Here is a 23290-nt window from a genome sequence, read left to right as displayed (position 1 = left end):
AGCACCCATGGGCAACATCACTACTAGTGCCCCATTTGAGCTAAAAGGAGGCTATGAGTATATTCTAGTCCTGGTAGACCACTTTACTCGTTTCGCACAAGCCTACCCGACTAAGAATAAGTCAGGCAAGGTTGCTGCTGAGAAAATCTTTAGTTAGATTTTATTCCACGGTTCTCTTATCCAGAGAGACTACATCATGATCAAGGTCGGGAGTTTGAAAACAGTCTATTCCAGCGGCTTCAACAGTTGTCTGGCATTGCGCATTCCCGAACCACCCCATACCATCCGCAGAGCAACCCTGTAGAACATCTGAATAGAACACTGTTACAGATGCTACACACTCTCCAAGAAGAAAGGAAAGCTGAGTGGAAAGACTATTTGCCTCATGCAGTTCATGCGTACAACTGTACAAGACATGAGTCCACTGGCTATTCACCGTTCTTCCTCCTCTATGGAAGGTCTCCCCGGTTGCCCATCGACTTAGTTTTTGGTCTGACAGCTGACGAAGAAGTAAAAAGCCGACAGGAATATGCACGTAAGTGGGCCTGTCGAATGCAAGATGCTTACAGAATTGCCTCCGAGAATAGTCAAAAGAGCTCTGAAAAAAAAGAAGAAATACTATGACCGTGGTGTTAAAGGCATTGCACTCCAGCCAGGGGATCGTGTACTTGTCAGGAACCTATCTGAGAGGGGTGGACCTGGCAAGCTCCGGGCTTACTGGGAGGAAAAAGTCCACAGGGTCACTGAAAGAGTGGGAGATGGACCAGTGTACAAGGTTCGAGCAGAAAACGGAGACAGAACTACCCGTGTGTTGCACCGTAATCTCCTAATGTCTGTCAATGATTTGCCAGTTGAACAGCCAAATAAACAGAAAAAACAGCTAGACAGACAGGCTTATAGCAGGGAAGCAGTTGGGCAGGAGTCTGGATATTCAGATGAAGAGGAGGCATGTTCATACAATCTCCGACGGTTACCTGTGTATACAAGGAAGACAGGCAGTCATCAGGTGTCTCAACCTGAACCGCACAATTTCAGAGCTGTGGCATCAGAAGTCCACCCCCAGGCACAAACTACGGAACCAGAGGATGGGCAGCAGCTAGAGGAAGCGTTTCCATTGGTCGTACCAGCATCATTACCAAAACCAACACCAGCCTGCCTGCTGAGGGAAGCCCGGAACAATTTGTAATGGATGATAATGAGGGTGATGCAGGAGCGCCGGCGGAGTTGGTGGAATCGGACACCGCGTCACAAAGTGGAATGGAATCGCTGCCACAAAGGTCTACTCGTACTCTAAGACCCAGAGTGATATTCACATATGAACACTTGGGTCATCCATCATACCAGGCCTGGAGACCTGGGGCAAATGTGTTGTATACTTGCATGCCTTACCCCACGACTCATTATCTAGTGCGACCTGAACCCTATTGCTACCCTACCCTGACGGTATGGACTTGAATGTAGTTGCATTTGAATGTGATTGACACCACCCTACGGAGACCAGACAGATGACTGCTTCTACTGGTACTTGACTACTTGTTGGTATAGTCAAGATGTTGGGGGACATCTTTTAAAACAGGGGAGAGTGTAGGGGGTTAGAAACGACCTCCGTTACTGTATGTTAGTCAATTAGACGATTAGCTGATTAACACGGTTGTCTCGTGTCGTCTTTTCCTCGTCGTTCACAGGTATTCAAAATAATAAGTGTTAGACATCCTCAAGATGTTAAAGTAATTGGGGACTTATTGGGCGATGCTATATATGAAACCTTGTTTTGTGGCTTTGATGAATATTTTGTGGCTTTGATGAATTTGGATTTTTGGATGTCAATAGTTATATAGGTATAGTTCCCAGTACAACACACACGAGCGGGCAGACGTGCATAAGCATGTGCGAATGTGGAGGATATATACAATGTATAGATGTTGAATGTATAGATCTACACATGAATGTATTCTGATATTGAAATTGCTGAATTGATGTTTGATGAGTAAATGTGAAAAATGCCGTTGTGTGAAGCTGATTAACACGGTTGTCTCGTGTCGTCTTTTCCTCGTCGTTCACAGTGCTACCTGCCTGTGACGCCTTTGGACCGACCCAGGTATCCCCCAGGCCTGAGGCCGGTTACACTTGCTGTGGTTCCGGGTGGGTTGACCAAGGAACTCCAACCGCTGGACATCGGTGTGAACCGGCCGTTCAAAGTGAGGCTGCGAGCGGCGTGGGAGCGATGGATGACCGAAGGAGACCACAGCTTCACGAAGAGTGGTAGGCAGCGCCAGGCGAGTTACGCCACAGTTTGCAAATGGATTGTGGATTCTTGGGCTAACGTGTCTGCTGGAATGGTGGTTCGAGCTTACGGAAAAGCCGGCATTATTTCCGAGGAGCCGCACGGCACAGAAAGGAACTGACAGTGAGGAAAGCGAACCTGCCATGTTGGATTTAGCGCAACTGTTCGATTCTGTTACCGGTAATGTGCTTGTTTTTACCATGCCGACGCCTATTGAGCGATGATCACAAAATGTTCTTACTTTGTCATTAATAAATAAAGCACTACCAAACTCAGTTTTGCTCTCGATCTGTTTTTTAAATACGCCTGTATGTTGTGGTAAGGCGGACGCCCGTATGGCAGTAGAGGATATGTACCGGTATATAAAACTTGCATCCTTTCATCCGGTGTGCCCAATGTGTGTGTTAAATACAGAAATGGCACACATACATGAGACTGCGCCTTTTCACACGGTGCGCTCTTTGGTCGTGAAAATACGGTATAATAAATGTGCTTTGGTATTATAATTAAAGAAATAAACTGTATTGTATAATAAAGTCGTTTTATTTACCTTTGTTGAAGGCTTGATGGAATGTAGTGGCCGGTTTCATCAGCATTAAACACTTGATGAGGAACATAACCTTCTCCTTTTACCATCTTGAGGAATGAGTTCCTCAACAATTGTGTTCTGTTTAGCTGGGTTGATAGCTTTTCGGGTTGATGGCTTGTGGAGTTTGTTTGTGGTTGATGGGATATTTTAACCTTGCAGTCTACACTCTGCCTCTTTAATGTTTAAACACCACCCCCCCTCACTGCTGCGTTCTTGACCAATCATGTGTGGCTTTAACCGAATACTGGGGGCGGGGAATAGAAGACAAAAACAGAATTGGTGACTAAAGTTGTCCAATGGGTTACAGACCATTGCAATATCATATACGACTTCTTTAATTTGCATTTAATAGAGGAATGATCTGCTCTTATACGTTTCGCAATGTACTCCCTTGCGTTGAAAGAAGAGTCAGTCAATGGTTGGACTTTGACCTCCACTTTCTTTCAATTGCAAGCAGTCAAGCATGGACAGAAGCCCGCTGAAGAACCTTTTGCTCCAATTGTGGACCACACACTATAATTAAATGCAAACGTGAGTGTTTTACAGATGTGGGGCTCTGTTGCACATGGACAATGGATGACTTGCGGGATACTCATAACGGCAATTAAAAGCCACCAAGTTCAACTTCAGACAGTTAAGACGATTGGATTTGTTCTCTTGAGCTGATTTAACGGAATGTCTTTGACGACTGTACCTCATGCCGCCTTATCTAAAGGAATATAGAGATCGTTCCTAATCAATTTCATGTTTCTACAAATGTTGATGCTGTTTGTATTATAAAACAAAACAAATTGCTTGATACATCGTCTGTGCACTAGAAATCTAACACGGCACCAGATTTCACTGTTTCACTATGCATTCGCATACCAAACATATTGCAATTCAGTGAGCGTGACACATTGGTGGAAGCACCATAAATGCTGGAAGTTACGTGATGATGTCGAACAAAACCCTATTCCTGCAATTCCAAACTATTCTCCATGTCTTCGTAGAGGGCTTCTATGAGATTGGCCAGCCTGCAGTCCAGACCTGTCTTCCATTGAAAATGTGTGGCGTTATGAAGTGAAAAATATGACAACGGAGACGGCCAGCTTTTGGACACTTGAAGATGTAAGTCAAGCAAGAATGGGAAATAATTCCACCTATAAAGCTTAAACAATTAGTGTTCTCATTTCACAAACTTGTTGAACTTTGTTCAAGGTGAGGTAAAATAGGAATAAATATGAGCCTACTGTTACACTATACTAAAAAAATGAAGTCCAAGCTAAGAAAATAGGAAGTGAATAAAAATGAGTGTAATTATCTCTGTCAAAATATGTGATTCAAACTGTTATTTTTGTATTCAAGAACACAATGCAATCAAACCAAGTTTTCAGGCCAAAACATGATGCTCTGTTTAGTCATCCTATGTTGATGTAATTGATAAAAAGGAGGCAAAAATCTTTGATTTAAAAACGACTTTGAGTTCTCCAATGTTCTAATGTCGCCTGATTATTTTTTAGCCTCACAAAAAGACTGAAAGAGTTTAGGAATGTATTCCATTAATCATCTGAAAAATATGACAGCCATATGCCACAGGTTGTTGCCAATAATTAAAACCTACAGCCACGAAAGTACCTCGAGTCACAGCGTGTTCCTAACCCTATAGTCTGATAAACGTGTTCTCATCTAATAAATTAATTATTGACTGTGCAATTTAATTAGTAGTGCAATGATTAACATCTTGTTAAATTCCTTCCGCTGTTTCCCACAGAAACAATTTCAAAAGGGAATTCAAAGCTAAATTGTTAAAGTGCATTAATTCTGTTTTCTAAACAAGTAGCTATGCAAGTGTTGCTTTTAGTTAGTATATTAAAAAAAGTCATGATAAATGCTTTTCTATAGGTGGACCGTGGATACGTTTGAAATCGTTTGAAAAAAAGTTACATTTCTCAACTGTTTTCATCCACCAAGCGGGAACCATTGATACCACGATAGGTAACACGGCTTGGACGGACAAGGACGCCGTGGTCCGGGCGGCAGGTGAAGTAGCGGCGGCCGCCGACTGAACCATCGTTCTTTCCCTTGGGGCTTCGGAGCTCCAGACCCAGCCAAAGGCCTGGAGCAAAGTCAGCTGTGCCCAAATAACGGATGCAGGCCATTTCATGGGCACTGTTCAACAAGACTTGCATGCCCTCATGGAGGCGGACCTTGTTGTCAGAACTGTAGATGGTTCCGGCGCTGCTTCTTGGAAGACTGCTGCTGCCTCCACTCAACGTGCTCCTGCGGTGACAATGAGGGTCGGAATGACACCTTTGTTTTTTTTGTGTGAGGTTTTGGGGAGCCGTGACAAATGGGTGCATGAGTAGGGTGGGCGATAAAAGTTCATGATGTCATCATATAAAAAGTAAGAGAAGCTCAATACATTGCACCATCCATAGTTGTACAATTTAACTCAATCACTGCCAGACATGCAAAAATGTGTCCACCCCAGTGCCAGGGTTTTTGTCACTTTCACTCAAATTCCACGACCCACACGATATTTAATTTTAGGACTACATAAACACTCAATGCAGCGTAAGAAACCGTAGACTCTATTCTTTCATCAGAAAAGAAGTTAATTCCTAAATGATATGGGTCTGGAGTTATATGAGCTTGAAATGAGGGTGGCTGCCCAAAATACAATGCAATACATATGTAAATACCGTATTTATTCCAGTATAACGCGCAAAATTAATAAACATGAATGCTATAGTTACACGTTATATTAGCTCGTCGCTATCTACATAGCTAGCTATTATCTACCTGGCTATCTAGCTGGTAATGTAGATGTCTATCTATTAGCTAACTATTAGCTAGCTATCTAGTTAGTTGTCTAGCTGGCTATCTAGCTGATGGCGAGCTATCTATTAACTAGTTATTAGTTAACTTTCTATCTATTTAGTTAGTGAGTTATTCCGGGTTGAGTGAACGCTGGCGTGTGTGGCTGCCGCTGCTCACCGACAGGAAAAAACATATCCTCTGACTGTAAAGTGACCTTGAGAATTTTGAAATGTGCTTGTAAATGAAATATATGATCATGATGATGAAAATGTTCTACCTAAAAAAGGAACTCAAAGTTTGGGTGCACGTTATAAACGAGACCTGGGAAAAAATATATATATTTAATGCTTTATCCCTTCTGGGCGGGAGCAGTATTTCCATGGCTATTCTTGCCCTTCAGTTTCGATGCTCGGAAAGACCCGGATTATGCGCATTCCTTTTTTTTATTGTTGATTACCATTTCTTTAGCTCCGCTTCATTTCCGTTCCACGCATCGCCCACGCTGAAACGTGAGTTAAGCATTGCTGTTTTGCACAATTACCAATATCCAGAGTTTCGATTCAGTGTTTGCATCATCATTCATTGTTTACATTGTCAATAAATGATTTTTATCACAATGCTAGGTCTGAGCCGAGAAAAAGAGAAAAAAAAATGTATACAGATTTTTTATTGAAAATTAGGGGTGCACGTTATACATGTGTGCGCGTTATACTCGAATAAATACAGTATTGGTTTATATCGCACTTTAACAACAGCTGAAGCTGTAACAAAGCACTAACATGGAAAAAAGGGTAATGAAATGCCCCCTCAAGGAAGAGAAAAAAACATTGCCAGATGCCCACGAGAAAAACCAAAACTCGAACAAATTCGGGAATGGCACTCTACCATATATTTTCAATTCCCGAATACATTTTGGAATGCCAGTGAATGAGTTAAACAGCTCTGCAAGGGAAAAAACATGTCTCAAAAAGTACGCAAAACCTTGCTGGCAATGGTGACAGAATACTTGTTCATACATCCTGAGGCTTTCGTTGACATTGCATCCAAAAAGTTAAAAATGTGTCTCAAACTCATGTTTATGAAGAAAAACATTGAAGTGCCACTTTCCCGCAGGGTCATGATGACTGAAAACATTTAAAGGACAACCGACGCCTCCAGACAAGTTGTGTCTGTCATTTGTAAAATCAATTCAAATGACTTCTCCTGAGCGTATTTTAAAAAGATTCCACGGCATATAGCTATATTTTACGCTTTAAGACTTGCGCTGAATATTCAGGAAGTCTTGTTTTTGAGTTGGTGATGATACCTACCGTGACCTCACGGTAGGTATCGTCACTGACAGAGAAAGCGACACACAATGCATTTTGGGTACTTTGTTTGGTCTGAAAACTTCGTGTTGATGTCGAAATTAGAAGGAAAACATAAACAATGTGATGGTGAATCGCTGTGTATTGCACAAAGACTACTATTTGATTGTAGTTGACACAAATTCCCTGCAGACAAATGAGTCCATTTCCAATGGAGCTTGGGCTTCATCTGGTGCATTATCTGGGACGCTACATTGGAGTCCTAATGGCTTGAATTGATACGCAAGTACTTCTTTAATCGATTGCACTGTGAGACTAATAAAGGCAAATCCAATCCAATCCAATCCAATCCAAAAACATTTATGCTTTCCTCTTCAGAACTATGTGAATCATATTCATAACTGGATGAGTAACATGAAAGCATCTTCTCCGAATCTGAAGCCATTGTTTTAATTCGCTAGCAAGGCGAAGACGTCCTGGCGTGACGTCACTAACAAGGGGGTGGGTCCTTCTGAAACTCGCAATTTCCGGGGTCATTTTGAAGTAGTTTTGGGACACACTAACTCATTTTTGTCACGTGCGAGTTGACAGCTGCCGCTCCCGACCTCCGCCAGCTGCTGTCAATTCCCTCATCTCTGACACGAGGACATTTAAAGCAGACGCTGGCACTGACCCAGTGTCGGAAGATACAACGCCTCGCCCCTGCCTTGAACTGCTCTCTGTATGAGTGTTTGCTTCGCCCGAGGTATTTATTAGCCGCCATCGCGTAAGTCTGCTACTTTCGAGATCGTGCGCTGTTTGCCCCCTCATGTGCCTTTTTATTTTCCCCGAGCTTGTGAGGCTGGACAGATCGCCCCCGCCCGCCTACTCGCTGTGCTCTGTTTTGTGGTTTTCTGTTCTACACGTTTTTCCGGGTCCGTGTTATCTCGGACCCGCGCCTTTTGTTAATAAATCCTCTGCCAGCACCAACGTCTCTGCCGCCTGCTTAGGGATCCTTCCCATTCTTTAACGTTCCGAGGAGTCATCTGCCACTGTTGCGGTCGAAACATGACAGTATCGTCCGACCACCATGGATCCCGCAGACAGAGACCGGATCTTATCCGCCCTAGCTCAGCAGGCGGAGCAGATCAACCAGTTGGTGCCGGCCCTCGCTGAGGTCCGCAGCGACATCGCCCGATTGGCCCACCGGGTGGAGAGAATTTAGACCGGTGGTGTCCCCGCCTCGGTGGCCCTACCTCCCATTCGCCGGGAGCCCAACATCCCGCACCCCGCGCGCTACGGAGGGGAGCCTGGACGCTGTGTGCAGTTCCTGTTGGAATGCTCCATCGTGTTCGACCAACAACTCTCCGTATATCCCACCGACGTGGCTAAAGTGGTGTACGTCACCAGCCTGCTTGCCGGCCCGGCGGCCACTTGGGCGTTGGCCATCTGGGAGTCTCAGCCGGAGCTTCGAGCCTCCTTCCCAGACTTCGGCGCCGAGTTGCGGCAGGTGTTCCACCACCCGATGAGTGGGCAGGAAGCAGAGGGCCAGCTGTGGGTCTGACACCAGGGCGCCCGATTGGCGGCGGAATATTGCGTCGCCTTCCGCGTCCTGGCCGCCGCCAGCGGGTACGACAACCGAGCCCTGCGGGGGATCAATGTTCGCCCTAAGCTGCACACAAGAACATCCATGATGGGAATTCCGGCTCTTTTCATAGAGCCGGTTCTTTTGGCTCGGCTCACTCATTTGGCTCCCAAATGGCTCCTCAGTTTGTGCGTTTTTTTTTTTTTTTTTGTTGCTTAAATTAATTAACTCCCCAAAATCACGTAAAATTATGTGAAAACCGAATTATTCGTAAAAAATACACTATATCAAATATTTTTATTTATATGGCTTGATTTATATGTGCACAGAGAGCATCCACGAACTTTCACTTTCCCTGTGGTTAGTCTTGTCTGATGATCAGCTGTCACTAATTTGCTTTTCATATTAATAATATTATCATAACAACTAGTATAAGATATAATAATTGAATAATAATAACAACATAATGTCAACATTTGTCCACCTGTCTACCCTAACCCCCCTCCCCTCTTCTTCTCCTCACTGCTGCGTGTGTCTGTAATTCGCCCCTCCCTCCTCTACCACGGATATCGACCAATGTGGCTATAACCGAGGACTGGGGCGGGGAATAGAGGACAAAAAGTCGGCTCCCATTTCCGGCTCCTTGTTCGGAAGCGGCTCTATTCATTCACTTCAGAGATCCGGCTCTAAGAACCGGCTCGTTCGCGAACGACACATCACTCGTACGCATCTGATGTTGCTCACAGTGGTCCTCAGTGTGCTCAGTGAGCTTGAAAGTCTGCTCAGACACATGAAAAATTAGAGGGAACATTGTGGGGGATGTTCCGGCGCGGGCTGAATGCAGCGCTGAAGGACGAGCGAGCCACCCGCAACGAGTGCTCCAGCCTACGCGAACTGATCTCACTCACGCTGCAGCTGGACAATCGTATGCGAGAGAGGAACCGGGAGCGTGCAGCCCAGGGAATCGAGGGGGCGGCCTCTGGACCTCCCTGCGCGGAGGGCATGCTGCAGCGGAGCCCATGGAGATGGGGGGCGAAAGGGCCTCACCGCGGCAGCTGGAGCAACGAACTACCGGGGCCACTTGCCAACTCTGCGGGAAGTCGGGACACAGGGCCCCAGACTGTTCGAGGTAGGGGTTCCCGGGAAAGCCTCCCAGTTACTGTAAGTCACCCAAGTCTCCCCAACTACGGATCCCGCGTAGGTCCGCGGGCGGGTTCACGTCGCGGAGACTCGAACTGGACGGCGAAATCCACAGCCCCACCAAGGCCATACCCGTTCGAGCCTTGATGGAATCGGGGGCCGACGGCTGTTTTATCGACCCTCGCGTCGTTTCTGCGTTGGCTTGTCGAGCTGGGGTTGAGTCGGAGCGTACTAGATCTCGACGGTCGGTTACTCGCCGAGGTTACACAAGAAACCGCGCCGCTTCGACTCCTACTCTCGGGCAACCACGTGGAATACCGTCGTTTTTTCGTGATGCCGTCCCTTTCGGTCCCGATCGTCCTCGGCTTACCTTGGCTGGAGACTCACAATCCGGCTATTTCGTGGGACGGACCGACCATTGAGGGGTGGAACCCCCTCTGCTACGCGCACTGCCTCAGGTCGGCCGCGGGCGGGTTTTTATCATCTCGCAGCCACCGCCCTGAGGTTATTAGCTTAGAGGGGGTCCCGCCCTGTTACCACAACCTACGGCAGGTGTTCAGCAAGGACAGCGCCCTATCCCTGCCGCCACACCATCCCTACGATTGCGCCATCGATCTCCAGCCTAACGCACCACTCCCCAACTCTCGGCTGTACCACATCTCCCAACCCGAACAACAGGCTCTCCGGGAGTACATTGACTCCTCTCTCGCAGCCGGGCTGAATCGGTCATCGCGTTCACCTTTCGGAGCGGGGTTTTTCTTTATCGCCAAAAAGGACAAGTCGCTGCGCCCGTGCATGGACGATCGTGGACTTAACGAAATAACGATCAAGAATAAATACCCGCTCCCGTTGATCGACTCTGCCTTCGCGTCGCTCCAGGCAGCGACCGTTTTCACGAGACTGGACCTCCGGAGCGCGTACCATCTCATTCGGGTTGGGGAGGGGGACGAGTGGAAGACCGCGTTCAAGACGTCACTGGGAGATTTCGAGTACTTGGTGATGCCGTTTGGCTTAACCAATGCACCCACAGTGTTCCAGAATCTTATTAATGATGTTTTGAGGGATTTTATGAATGTTTTCTGTTTCATATACTTGGATGATATTTTAATTTTTTCAGAATCCCTCGAGGCACATCGCCAGCACGTCAGGCTGGCTGCTGCAGAACCGACTCTTATCAAGGCTGAGTTCCACACCTCGTCCCTATCCTTCCTGGGCTTCATCGTGGAGCGGGGGCAGATCCGGGCTGACCCCGCCAAGACCGAAGCGGTGGTAGAATCGCCCACACACAACTCCCGCAAACAATCCTGGGCTTCGCCAATTTCTACCGCTGCTTCATCCGTGATTACAGCCGGAAGGCCCTCCCCCTCACTCTACTCACCTCCATCAAGACCCCGTTTAGGTGGACGGAAGAGGCCGACGCCGCGTTCCGTCTGCTTAAACGGGCATTCACCCACCCTCCAGTCCAAACACACCCTCCAAACACTGTTGCGTTTGGAACGTGACAATTTTTATTGATGTTTTGCATTTGACTAATAATATCAGCCTGCGTGTTTTGGGTATTTTATATGCTATAAAAAAAATTTCTGATGTCAGTTAGGAAAAAGAAAAAAATGGTGTTGGTTGTCCTTTAAATGTATTGCCTTATCATATTTTTCTCTTCACATAACAAACTGATGATGATGAAATATGAAGTAAAAAACGCTTTGTCCAACTATTGTCAAATATATTTGAAAAAAATTGATTGGGACCCCCTGCCCCCAACATTTGTTATCTCAGTTATTACATGTGAAGACAATTAATATTTTTGGAAGCGATTTTAGTATGTAAGATAAAGTGGCTTGCTTTACAGGCCACGTAAAATGTTGTTTAAATGATCTGGTCCAGGATTTGGTTTTCACATGAGCTAATAGATTAAACGTTTCAGGGATGGGAAGTGGAGAGATGAAAGGTGGATTATAGGCCAAGGACGGAACGCAACTGCAGTATCCATTTTCCCATGCTCGAGAATAATGGCCATGATCTCGGAAAACCCACCTGGTCACGGAGTTTCTCCTGCTCGTCTGCTTGGGTGGGGCAATGGCAGATGAGGTGCTGGAGCTGCGGCGAATCACCCCTGCATAATAATCACAAGAATGCGTATGTTCCGCCAAAACACAATGAATGCAGACACATTTCAGACGATGGCTGCAATATGGACGGCACTCACCACTGATTGATAGATGGTTGAGATGTGACGAGGAGAGCTCTGAGAGGCAATCAACAGATCCGTGGATGCTGGAGGTGGGCAAAACAATAAACAGATGTATCATAAGGAGTCACTTGTAATTCAGTAACTGTCAGTGTATACATTTTAAATTTCAAAGAAAAATAGATTACTTGAGACGATTGCTCGCTGTGACAGAAGCAAAAAGTGCTGTGACATGAATTTCCGCACTGTAAGAGTAATAAAGGATTATTTTATCTCCCTGCAGCAAAAGGAACATTGTTTGTTTTCCTAATAGCATGTTGGAGCTGCTGACAGGAGAAGAAAGGGGAGGTTCAAACCTATTGCTCGATGGAGAGAAAGTGAAATTCCCCTGAAGACGGAGAAGCACGTGTATGGCTGGGGGAAAAAAGTATATGCCTTAGGGTTAATTAGGGGGGAAACGAAACAAAAAAGGACATGAAAAAAGGGAGGGCAAATACAAAAGTTTAAACTTGCCTAAAGCAGCTCCTATTTCATTGAAGGTGTAAATAGGAGATTAAAAGAAACAATGTTGAGGGAGTAATGAAATCAATAAAGAAACGTGGAGAAGAGCATTGCTGAAAAGTCCCTGAGGGTCTGTGAATCATTGGTGTGCCAGAGTAAGATTTCCCCTACCTTGATTTGGAAGTAATACCAGCAAATTAACTGGCATGTGACAACCAGTATATATAGTGAAAACGAGTTTTTCCAGGCTCTCCCGAATTAGCACCTACTTTCGCACTTCATATACCGATTGAGTCATTGCTTCATCTCCAGGCAACTGCTCTAAAAAGTTGATGATAAAATGTGTCCGCAAATTGGACGTATGCAAACTCATTGATGGCTCTTAGTGGCATGATTTTTTTTTTTTTCCCAAGATGAGATCCTGGATTACGATCAGCAAGAGTGACACACACACTCCATTGGGCAGATTGATAGCACGGTTGAGTAAATACAAGTGAAATGCATCTAATAGCTTCAATAGCTGTAATGTATTTGGGACAAATTCATGATTGTGTCAGCCAAGAAAAGGGCCTCTGTTTCATCAGAAATGGAAAATTTAGACAAGATACAAGATTGCTTTATTTGTACAAATGAGGAAGCCAGGAGGGCCACACATGAAACTGCTACCAAATGATAACGTTAGAGCACAGGTGTCAAAGTCAAGGCCCGCGGGCAAAATCCGGCCCGCCACATCATTTTTTTTCGGCCCGCGAAAGCAAATCAAACTTGTTAAATTCCATGATGATTGCTAAAATCTGAGCCAAATTTTTGGATGTCAACCACAATAAAAGTCATTGTTCTTGACTTCAGATTTGAAAACGAGTTATTCATTAATTTGCTGTGTGCTCTATATGTAATATTTGAAGTGATTTAAACATTCTAATGGGTTCCCCAAATTCATAACGGCCCTCGAGAGGAAACCATAACTACAATGTGGCCCGCGGCAAAAAATGACTTTGACACCCCTGCGTTAGAGGCTTAGATAACACTTCTGGACTCTGGTTGTCTCATCTCCTTTCTCTCTATTTTACTGCTCTTGTGTTTCATTGGCTGCTGTTGTATTCTATATTGGCTGTTGGTCCCTTTGATCAAGACTAAAGCTAGGGAAGTGGTGTGCTCAAGAGGGGTTTTTGGGTGACTGGATTTTGAGTCTAGGTTCCTCTAAATTCTGCTCTCACCTTTTGTTGTAGGGCATTCTGGAGGAGGTAGGCAACAGACGGACGTTTGCTAACCTAAAAGCTATGATGGACAGCCCCTCCCACCGCCTCCTGCCCGCCCTGACAGCACTGGGTAGCTCCTTCAGCCAGAGACTGTTACACCCGCGCTGCAAGAAGGAGAGGTACCGCCGCTCGTTCCTACCGATTGCTGTCAGGCTTCTCAATTCTCAATAATCACATGTGAAGAAAAAAAACAGACACTTGTACTGTAAATATGGGTTGATGCAATACAGCTACACATATCAATATGCCTTTCTTGATACTTGCACTATGTACAGTTTTTTTATGAAACGGTTTTGCACATTTACAGTATACATCTTAGTCTGCTGACAGTTTTATTGTACTTAGAATATCTTGTTGTTCTATCCTATCACCCCCCATCCCATCCCCATTCAAATTGCTGCTGTGGACTGCAAATGTCCCCATTGTGGGACGAATAAAGGTTTTCTGATTCTGAATGCAGTCAGATCTATGTTAGGCTGAACAAAAGGTATACATTGTCCTTAAAAGTACTTTTGACCTGTCTAGAAATCAAAGCATGAATCTTGTCGAATTTCTTCAATTCCAACCTAAAGAAAACATGTATTGTGGTCCCCCTAGCTTCTTATTTAATGGCAGCAGTCTCAAACTTGGGTTGAAATTGGACAATGATTTTTAAATTGGACTGTCAAATCGGTGCTATTATTAAATCCAGTGTTTTTCCTCTTAGACACCTGGCTCGGGTAGATCCCCTCGTGTTTCATGGTTGCATGTACTCCTCGGGCCCGCATGGGTTTTCAACAGGTCCTCCTGTTTCATCCCACATTCCAAACACCTGCATGGCAGACTGACTGAACACTCTAAATTGTCCCTAGGTGTGAGTATGGGAGCGAATGGTTGCTTGTCTCGGTGTGTCCCGCGATTGGCTAGCAACCAATTCTGGGTGTCCCCTGCCTAGTGCCCGAAAACGGCTGGGATAGACTTCAGCACCCGCCACGACCCTCGTGAGGATAAAGCAGTCAGGAAGATGAATGAGTGATTGATTGGGAATACACCTACTAACTCTGGGAAATAACTAGTCCACAGTGACTAGTGAGCAAAAACTAAATAAATAAAAAATATATAATCTTGCCCTTGAGGGTTGTGAGCCATGTCAAAGCAACTTGATCGCTTGCTTATTAAGTGTGTTGGCTATTCAACATTAGTTATTTGTCACCATTGGTATTTTTGCTGGATAATTATTTAAAGTGGACATGTGATGGTGCAGTACAGGTAGCCATTGAAAGAGATAGACCACACTCACAATAACATTAGCACATTAGCTTTCAACGACCACATCGTGGGGCATGCTATTTTGAAGAAACAAAAGGAAGAAAAAAAATACTGTTGATATAAAAAATTATAATTATTGCCATTACATTGCATCAGTAATTGTTGTTACACAACATTTTTAAACAACCCTAAATGACTACAGAGGACACAGATAAAGTCTGTGAAATATTAGTTTAATATTAGGTTAAATTAATTGAAGACCGATGGGATGATGAACTGGCAGCACAAGGACCCAAAAGAAACCGTCCATAGGATGAGTTTGGAGTTACAGACGCTCCCGACTTATGAATATTTGAGTTACAAATAACGGTACGTACGAACATTTTTGTGGGTATGTTGAAAAATGTTCGGACAGAAATGCTGTAAATTAGATTTTGTAGTGCGCGCCTTTTTCAGGCCGAGCTCGTTTGCGATTGGCTGTGTACTGTGCTTCTCGTACACGCACACAAACAGACACATTGGAGGTTTTTAAGGGCTGGGTGTTTACGCGACGGACACCAAGGCTGACCAATCAGCCCCCAGCTAGGCTGAAATGTTGCCAACGAGTTCAGGACCCGATCCGCTGAGCTCGCTTACAATTCGCTGCGTAAAGTATGTGGGCGGGGAGGAAATCCCTCTTCCCAGTTGACGCTCCAAGTAGGAGGCGCCGAGCTCACTTAGGATTGGCTGTGTAGAGTATGTGAGCGGGGAGGCTATCCCTCTTCCCACTTGAGATTCCAGGAGGACGCGATGCATAACAAGAAGTAATGGCTGCTGGCATATAATTTAATTATGTGCCAGCAGCTTCAGTAATGGCTGACTGAAGACCCAAGGATATATGTCGTCGTACTACAGAAAGTATGCATTTATTTTACGACTGTTAGAGCGTCTGTGTCTTATACTTCCCCATTCAGTGTTTGACTTAAAGGACAACCGACGTATCCGGACAAATTGTGTCCATAATTTGTAAAACTGCTTCAAATGACTTCTACTGAGCGTATTTTACAAAGATTCCACCGCATATAGTTATATTTTACATTTTAAGACTCACGCTGAATATTCCGGAAGTCTTGTTTTTGAGTTGGTGACAAGTCCTCACCCTTGATAGTCATTGATGGCTTATGGAAGGAGAGTCATCTTCCATAAGGACTGTTGGTAACTTAACCTCTGGTGCTGTTCGGTCGTGTGCTTCCGCCGAAGATCACTCCGCCAGCCGTGGTGGGTGTGTATTATGAAAATAGTGCTTATTATAAGGTTTCATTTTCATAAATTTGACGTTTGTAAGATGAAAAGTTTGTAAGTTAAGGTGTTTGTAAGTTGAGGTCTCACTGTACTTGCGTATCAATTCAAGCCGTCAGGACTCCAATGTAGCTTCCCAGAAAATGCACAAGATGCCTTGCTACGTTGGAAATGGGCTGATTTGTCTGCTGGGAAATAGTATACTTGGTGCAACACAAAAGGATTCACCATCGTGTTATTTATGTGTTTTCCTTCTAATTTCGCCATCAACACGGATCAACACAAAGTTTTCAGACCAAACAAAGTACCCAAAATGCATTGTGTGTCACTTTCTCGGCCAGCGGCGTTCCAGACGTGACGTCAGGTCAGGCATCGTCATCAACTCGAAAACAAGACCTCCTGAATATTCAGCGCGAGTCTTAAAATGTAAAATATAGCTATATGCCATGCAATCTTTGTAAAATACACTCAGTAGAACTCATTTGAAGTGATTATGGACACAACTTGTCCGGAAGGCGTCGGTTGTCCTTTAAATTCAGATTTATCTAAATGGGAGATTCCCACACCCCAAGCCACTCTGCATAACATGTGACGATGGTGAGTCATATTTTTTTAATGTACTTTTTAATGTATTTGCGGTGCATCTTATTTTGAAGGCACGTTGAAACAGTACCATAGTGACCAGAGAGTGTTGCGGCCAGATAGGACGTTACTCGTGACATTATTCGTGTTCATTACTATGTGCACCACTGTTTTCATGCAGGTCATCATAGAACAGTATATTGTTGTGTCTAATTGTAACACCTGAAAGGCCGGTCCCCTGAAAATGTTGTCTGGTATTAAACCGGTCCGTTGGGCAAAAAAGGTTGAAGACCGCTGCTGGAAATGATGCAATAATCCAATAGAATGTGAATGTAGGGAAACGGAGGACAACCTCTGTGACTGGACGCTTCCAAATGCTAATTGCATGATTAAACAGAGATGTGCGCTCAGCCAATTGGTCAAGATGAAAGAAATATCTTGGATGTCATTTTGCTTTCCCTTATATTTCAGATTTCAAACCATATCTGCAATCCATATTTAATGACAAGGGGTCACCACTGTTGACTGTGTGACTGTGAAATTAAATGCAGTAGTTGGGGCAAAATCAGCTATTTTATCCACTCAGAGGAAATTCATTAAGTCAACATGAGTACAAATAATACTGTCAATAAATCAATCAGTTGTATTATTGGAGCCAACATCAGGGTATTCTGACATTTTTAAATCCAACAAAGGTGTATTCCAAATGTAACTTTGCAGATGGCCGCTCACCGTTGAACACGCGAAGGAGGAGCAAATACGCCATGTTTTGGTGGACAATTAAAGTATCTGACTCCACCCACAGATCCGTCGTTCTTCCCACTGGGTGTGTCCAGTGCGATGCCCAACCAAAGGCCTGGAAGGAGAGATGCAGTGTCAAATGAATTTAAAGAAGACCCAGCTTAATTCAGATGTTCAAATACTTTTAGCAGAGTCATACCTGTCAACCTCCACGGCTCCATGCCCTTACAAACGGGCGTATTTTCCCTTACAAAATACAAAATAATCGTACACCATATTTTTTTTTCAAACGTGTTTATTTATGTAGTCTAACATTTTATATTGTACATGTGTATCGTTATATCTGTACATGTTCTTAATAAATGATGAAATTACAAGTGTTGCTTAATTACTACAGTGTTCTCTATTGTATTCTGTTGTATGATCGATATGTTTTCCAGACTTGTACGTTTTTGGCGTGGCTCTTTGTATCAAAATGCATCTTAAATCATAGAAACCGGAGGCAGCTAGTTTCACATCTTTTTTGCAAGCAACACAATAGGAAAATTCCACACATTTCTTCGAAACTTGTATCAATCTCTCATATCGTCCTGACTTTCGCTTTATTCACGTGTGATCGGAATGATGCAATGGGAAATCCCCAGGCGGCAGACGCGTGCACACAGTAGCATCAAACTGCTCGCTTTGTTTGAAAAAAAAAACACGATACAGAGATAGAGGCTACCGCGACGAACTCGTTTGACTTGATTGATTTGCCGTTTCGTGATAGTCGGTGTACACCGGATGGTACCCATAATTGACACATTTGCGTTTTTCCATACAGATTGTCTTGTAGGTCGTGCACGTCTTAAGATGCATAATAAACGTACTATGTACGGCAAAAACGTACAGGTTGACAGGTTTGGAGAATGCTTGGTTGTTCATATAAAGTGATGATGGGTGGCGACGTAAATATTGTAAATATTATTTTAATGATGGCAATGGATGTCATTCCAAAATTGCGTTTTAAGCAGCAAGTTGTACTACAGTAAGAAAATGCAAGTGGCACATTGGGACCTGAACCTGAGCCCCCTTTGCAAGCTGCATATACTTATTATTTTATTTTGGTGTCAGGGCCAGTAAGAGGGTTGGGGTGGACTTGATATGGCCAAGTCTGAAAGGAAAGCTAAATGTTGTTTTGATTACCGCTCCAAGTTGAAGTAAAACAGAATATTGAACAAAGTTTACTAATTTCATTTCAGTACCTAATATGAGTTTTGATATTGCAATTGTCATACATCAACAAATTATGTTGAAACACATACAATGCAACAAGATATGTAGACGGTGCATATAAATAAAAATAATAACAGATCACAAGTATTGCAAAAAGGATTGAAGTCCTCCCAGAGGTTACAGGGAGACACTTTAACTGTCATGAAGGAACACAGATTAATTAACCTGTTAGATTCTTACTCCACATTATTAATGAGAAGACTGCGTTTAGATATGTGGGGGCACAAAAAAGAAAATATTCACAGTTGTAGAGGTTCCCCTTTAAACTTTGATCTTCCTCGGTTTCACTCGGTTTAAGCTGTTGTCTTCTTCGACCTCCATTTTAGTATGATGTGTCACATTCCAGCCGAAACTCTGTGTTGTGTGGCTCTATATAAGTGATTGATTTTCAAATAATCCCTGAATTATATGCAATGAAAAACATATTAACTTGGAATATTTGGTGACTTTTCTGACTTCAAAAGAAGAGGAAATAAACTCAGGAGACTTCCTTAAAAATAAATAGATGAATAAATAAAAAACTACCAAAGGCAAGTTTTGCCTATTGCGGATTCTTCATGAGATCCCTTTGGAGAGAACATAACGAATCAAAATAAACAAACTAGAAAGGGCAGACATAATTATTTGATGGAATCCTGAATATTTCATTTGAATGCTTTATTTAGGGTGTTTTAACTAAGCCTTTATTAGTCTCACAATGGAGAAATTCCCAATTCACAGCAGCAAAGTTATGAAAGGAAGAAGAAAGGATTGGTGTCTGATTCTGATCCTTTGGGTGAGTCAATGTTTTTGTTCCTAACATTCAACAAATTTGACATGGTTTCCAAGAGTGTAGCATCTTGCTAATCGGTGCAGCTCTTGCTTTGTATGTACCTTTCCTAAGCCAGCACCTGGGTATAGAGTATATGTCGGGCTCACGATTAAATCGCGCTTTTTAAAATTATGAACACAGAAAAGTGTTCAGTCCAATTTTCAGTCCAATTCGATGTAAATCAAAATGAAAACTATATGATAGGGCTCTGACTATATTCCATAGTTTTGTGACTCAAATACCATTAACATACATAATTAACATAACATTGTTAAGGTCATGGTCACATTTTAATTCCTGGCCAAAGAGTCACATTAATGCTCACATCTTTCATCACTTTGCTGCTGTGAAATGTAAATTTCTCCACTGTGAGACTAATAAAGGCAAATCCAATCCAATCCAATCCAATCCAATCCAATCTGTGTAAACTCTCAGTCGTACAGGAGTGGTCCATCGATGAGAAGGTTTCTTCAGCCGTCATCTGTGCAATTTTGAAGGTTTTGGACGTTTCGCCTCCTATCCAAGAGGCTTCGTCAGCGAACTAAAGTCTGACTGGTCGTATCGGCCCTATTTATATATCCCTAATGTCCAGGCATGGCGGACACAGCTATGATAGGTCCCTACTCTCAGGTTGAGGGGAGCAGAGGACCCCTCCCTGTGGCCCCACTGATTGTTCCTACATTCCTCACTAACGACTGGCCTACTTCCCCCACTCCCACCGGTATCACCTCATCAGCATTACGAATGTTGCCTAACCTGTTTTGTCTAAGCAGGCTATTGTATGAACGATCCAAATTGAACCTCACCCCACCAGACGGGTTTAAAGAAGGATTTTGTTGTTTTATAAGAATCGCTTCTTTTACCCCCCTTTCAAACCATCTATGTTCTTTCGCTAAGATTTTAACCTCATTGTCGTCAAATGAGTGGTTGCTAGCTTTCAGGTGAAAATGCACTGCCGATTGAGGCCCACTTGTATTATCTCTGCTATGTTGATAAAGTCTTTTTTTGAGAATTTGTTGAGTCTCCCCAATGTACTGCTCTTTACAATTTTCATTCTTACAATGTATGGAATAAAATACATTACTTTGTTTTTCATTTGGTAGCCTATCTTTTGGATGCACTAATTTTTGCCTTAACGTGTTTATCGGTTTGAAATAAGTAGGAATTTTATGTTGCCAAAGGACTCTTTGTATTTTTTCAGAAACTCCTGCAATGTAAGGTACTGCTACTCCTCTCCTTTTTGTATCTTGATAATTATTGGTTTCATTCCCTATTCTTTCTTTCTGACATTTGTTAAATGACCACTGAGTGTAGTTAGTGAGTGCTCTCCTGATATGTTTTGACTCCTTTTCTCTACCTTCAATGCTAGTTGGTATTAGTTTAGCCCTATGCTGGATATGTGGACGATACTTTTGTCATAATTAAAAAACAAGAAATTCAATCCTCCACAGATCACCTCAACTCTGTAGACATCAACATTAAATTTACTCGTGAGGACATTAAAGAGAACCAACTCGCCTTCTTGGATTGTAAAGTAATTATAAAAGAGGACAGAACGCTAAAAACAGAAGTCTTTAGGAAGGCTACGCACACTGACCAATACTTGCTTTTTGACTCTAACCACCCTTTACAAAACAAACTAGGAGTTATCAGAACCCTCCAGCATAGGGCTAAACTAATACCAACTAGCATTGAAGGTAGAGAAAAGGAGTCAAAACATATCAGGAGAGCACTCACTAACTGGATATATAAATAGGGCCGATACGACCAGTCAGACTTTAGTTCGCTGACGAAGCCTCTTGGATAGGAGGCGAAACGTCCGAAACCTTCAAAATTGTACAGATGACGGCTGAAGAAACCTTCTCATCGATTAATGCTCACACTGATAAGAATTCAACAAATACCAGCAGGAATTGTAAGATGTGAGTGCGTCAAATGCTGACCTGGAGCAAAGCTCGTCTTCCCATGGAAATGGACGACACCACTTCTCCGGCCAGCAACCAGCACCCTATCCCCGAGACGCATTTCAGGACCATGCACAGAGCTGCTCGCTGACTGAGTTTGACTTTGATAGCCTGGCAAGGAAATGATCAAAAAGCTTCTTGTCAGATATATAGCAATAGCTTTTAGATTCGCTCTGTTGTGATGTGATGAAATAATTCCGACCAGTTGTAGCATTTGCAGCTATGCCAGAAGAGGGATTGAGGCCAAGAGAAGGTGTGGCCCATGGACTTCGAGAAATATTTTCCCATTGTTGTCTTGCAGTAAGACGTTGCCTGTGACGCGGATGAAGTCGAGGACGCCATCCATGACGAGATTCCAGTGAGGAAGACGAAGAGGAGAGTGAATGGGCGAGACCACCTGTGATCCAATCAACAACAAAAATGTCAATGTATTTTCTCATAGCTCCTAAATGCCGACCATTCGATGAAATTGTCAGCACTGCGTCCCATTTTGCTGTCTCCAAGACAAAAACATTACTTCCTTCTTAATGGCACCATTCATCCATGTCTGTATGGGTATCTAAGTACAGTGATAACTCAGCTTCCGAACGTAATTGTGTAAGGTGAAAAGTTTGTTTTCCAAACATTTCTTTCCCATAAGAAACAATTAAAATGAGAATAATCCGTTCCCAGGTCCCCATAAAACATAATTTTCTACTAAATAAGCCTTAAAACTACACAAAATATACCCTATATTTATGTATAATAAATGTGCTATTGTATTGTAATTAAATAAATAATCTGTACAGTATAATAAAGTCATTTTATGTACCTTTGTGATGGTAGTTGTCAATCAATGATGAACTTCCAGGTTGCCCCTTGATGATATCCGAGTGAAGTTGCCATGCTTTCTCTGCGATGATACCCTGACCTACACTGTCGCCTGCTAGCTTTTTATTAATCCAAATCAACAGAAGTTCTTCTTTTGTGTCCTTTTCGGCTTAACGCTAGCCTGTGGTGGGGTCTTTTTCTGTCCCATAATAGCAAAAGTATCCTTGATAACAAACCACATCCACACTTAAAGAAAACGGGTGACGAAAAGTAGTCTGCCAGCCACTGTGGCGCTCCGTGTGGTTTGGCTCTTCCGCCGAAAACTAGTTCGTCAGCCGAGACTATATGCTCGCGAATTGAATGTTCGTGAGGGGAAAAGTTTGTTGGCTAAAGCGTTTGTAAGCTGAGGTATCATTGTATGAGCATCACATGAACCTTTTTGGGGCTTCAAACAAATATTTTAAATATTCATTAATGGACCTTTAAGAGTGTCACAGAGCATGTGCATTTATATGGAGATCGCTGGACTATAGTTACTGACATGAGTCATGTCAGGGGTCTTCCAAATCATTTTTGTCTTAGGCCATATTGTAGCTGCGGTTTCCCTTAGAGTGCAGTTATGACGGTGAATGTTGTGTTGAGTAAAGGAGTCCAAGATGGCGCCCGAGCCTTGCTTTTTGTTGTTTTTGTGTTTTCTTTTGTCACTTTGTGTTCTTGTGCGTCGTGTGGAACGGAAACGGATTGTTTTTCAGCATTTTTGACCACGACATTCATCAAGGAGGAGACTGTGCTGAGCGGTTGCGCCTTCTCGGCAGCATGTACTGTTTTTGAATGGGAGGAATGTCGCTGCCATTCGACTGTCATCGCTGGACACCACAGGGGCCATTGTGCTTTTTTTGCGTCTGTAATGGGCAGCATCTTCACAGCCCCGCTTTGTTCAGTGGAAG

General features: G+C 43.5%; 1 protein-coding gene across 3 annotated transcripts in view; it reads right to left on the bottom strand.

The window, feature by feature from the left end:
* Positions 1–2734: 2734 nt before the first annotated feature.
* LOC148893958 (CAP-Gly domain-containing linker protein 4) overlaps positions 2735–23290 on the bottom strand; it is a 73197-nt gene continuing 52641 nt past the window's right edge. The window contains exons 10-15 of one of the 3 annotated variants that reach the window (XM_089004478.1): positions 21736–21930; positions 21513–21644; positions 17475–17598; positions 11893–11960; positions 11721–11799; positions 2735–5135 (exon numbers count right to left, since the gene is read on the bottom strand). In XM_089004478.1, coding sequence (XP_088860604.1) covers positions 4805–5135; positions 11721–11799; positions 11893–11960; positions 17475–17598; positions 21513–21644; positions 21736–21930 — 929 coding nt within the window. In that variant the 3' untranslated portion in view covers positions 2735–4804. Of the gene's footprint in view, positions 5166–8266; positions 8607–11720; positions 11800–11892; positions 11961–17474; positions 17599–21512; positions 21645–21735; positions 21931–23290 lie in introns of those variants that run through there. The other 2 variants (XM_089004481.1, XM_089004480.1) reach the window with 2 other exon arrangements.

This window comes from Hippocampus bargibanti, linkage group LG09 (assembly GCF_051943395.1).
Source record: "Hippocampus bargibanti isolate YZ-2025 linkage group LG09, ASM5194339v1, whole genome shotgun sequence".
In the NCBI taxonomy this organism is placed as follows: domain Eukaryota; kingdom Metazoa; phylum Chordata; class Actinopteri; order Syngnathiformes; family Syngnathidae; genus Hippocampus; species Hippocampus bargibanti.
This window is presented reverse-complemented; position numbering and strand designations above follow the sequence as displayed.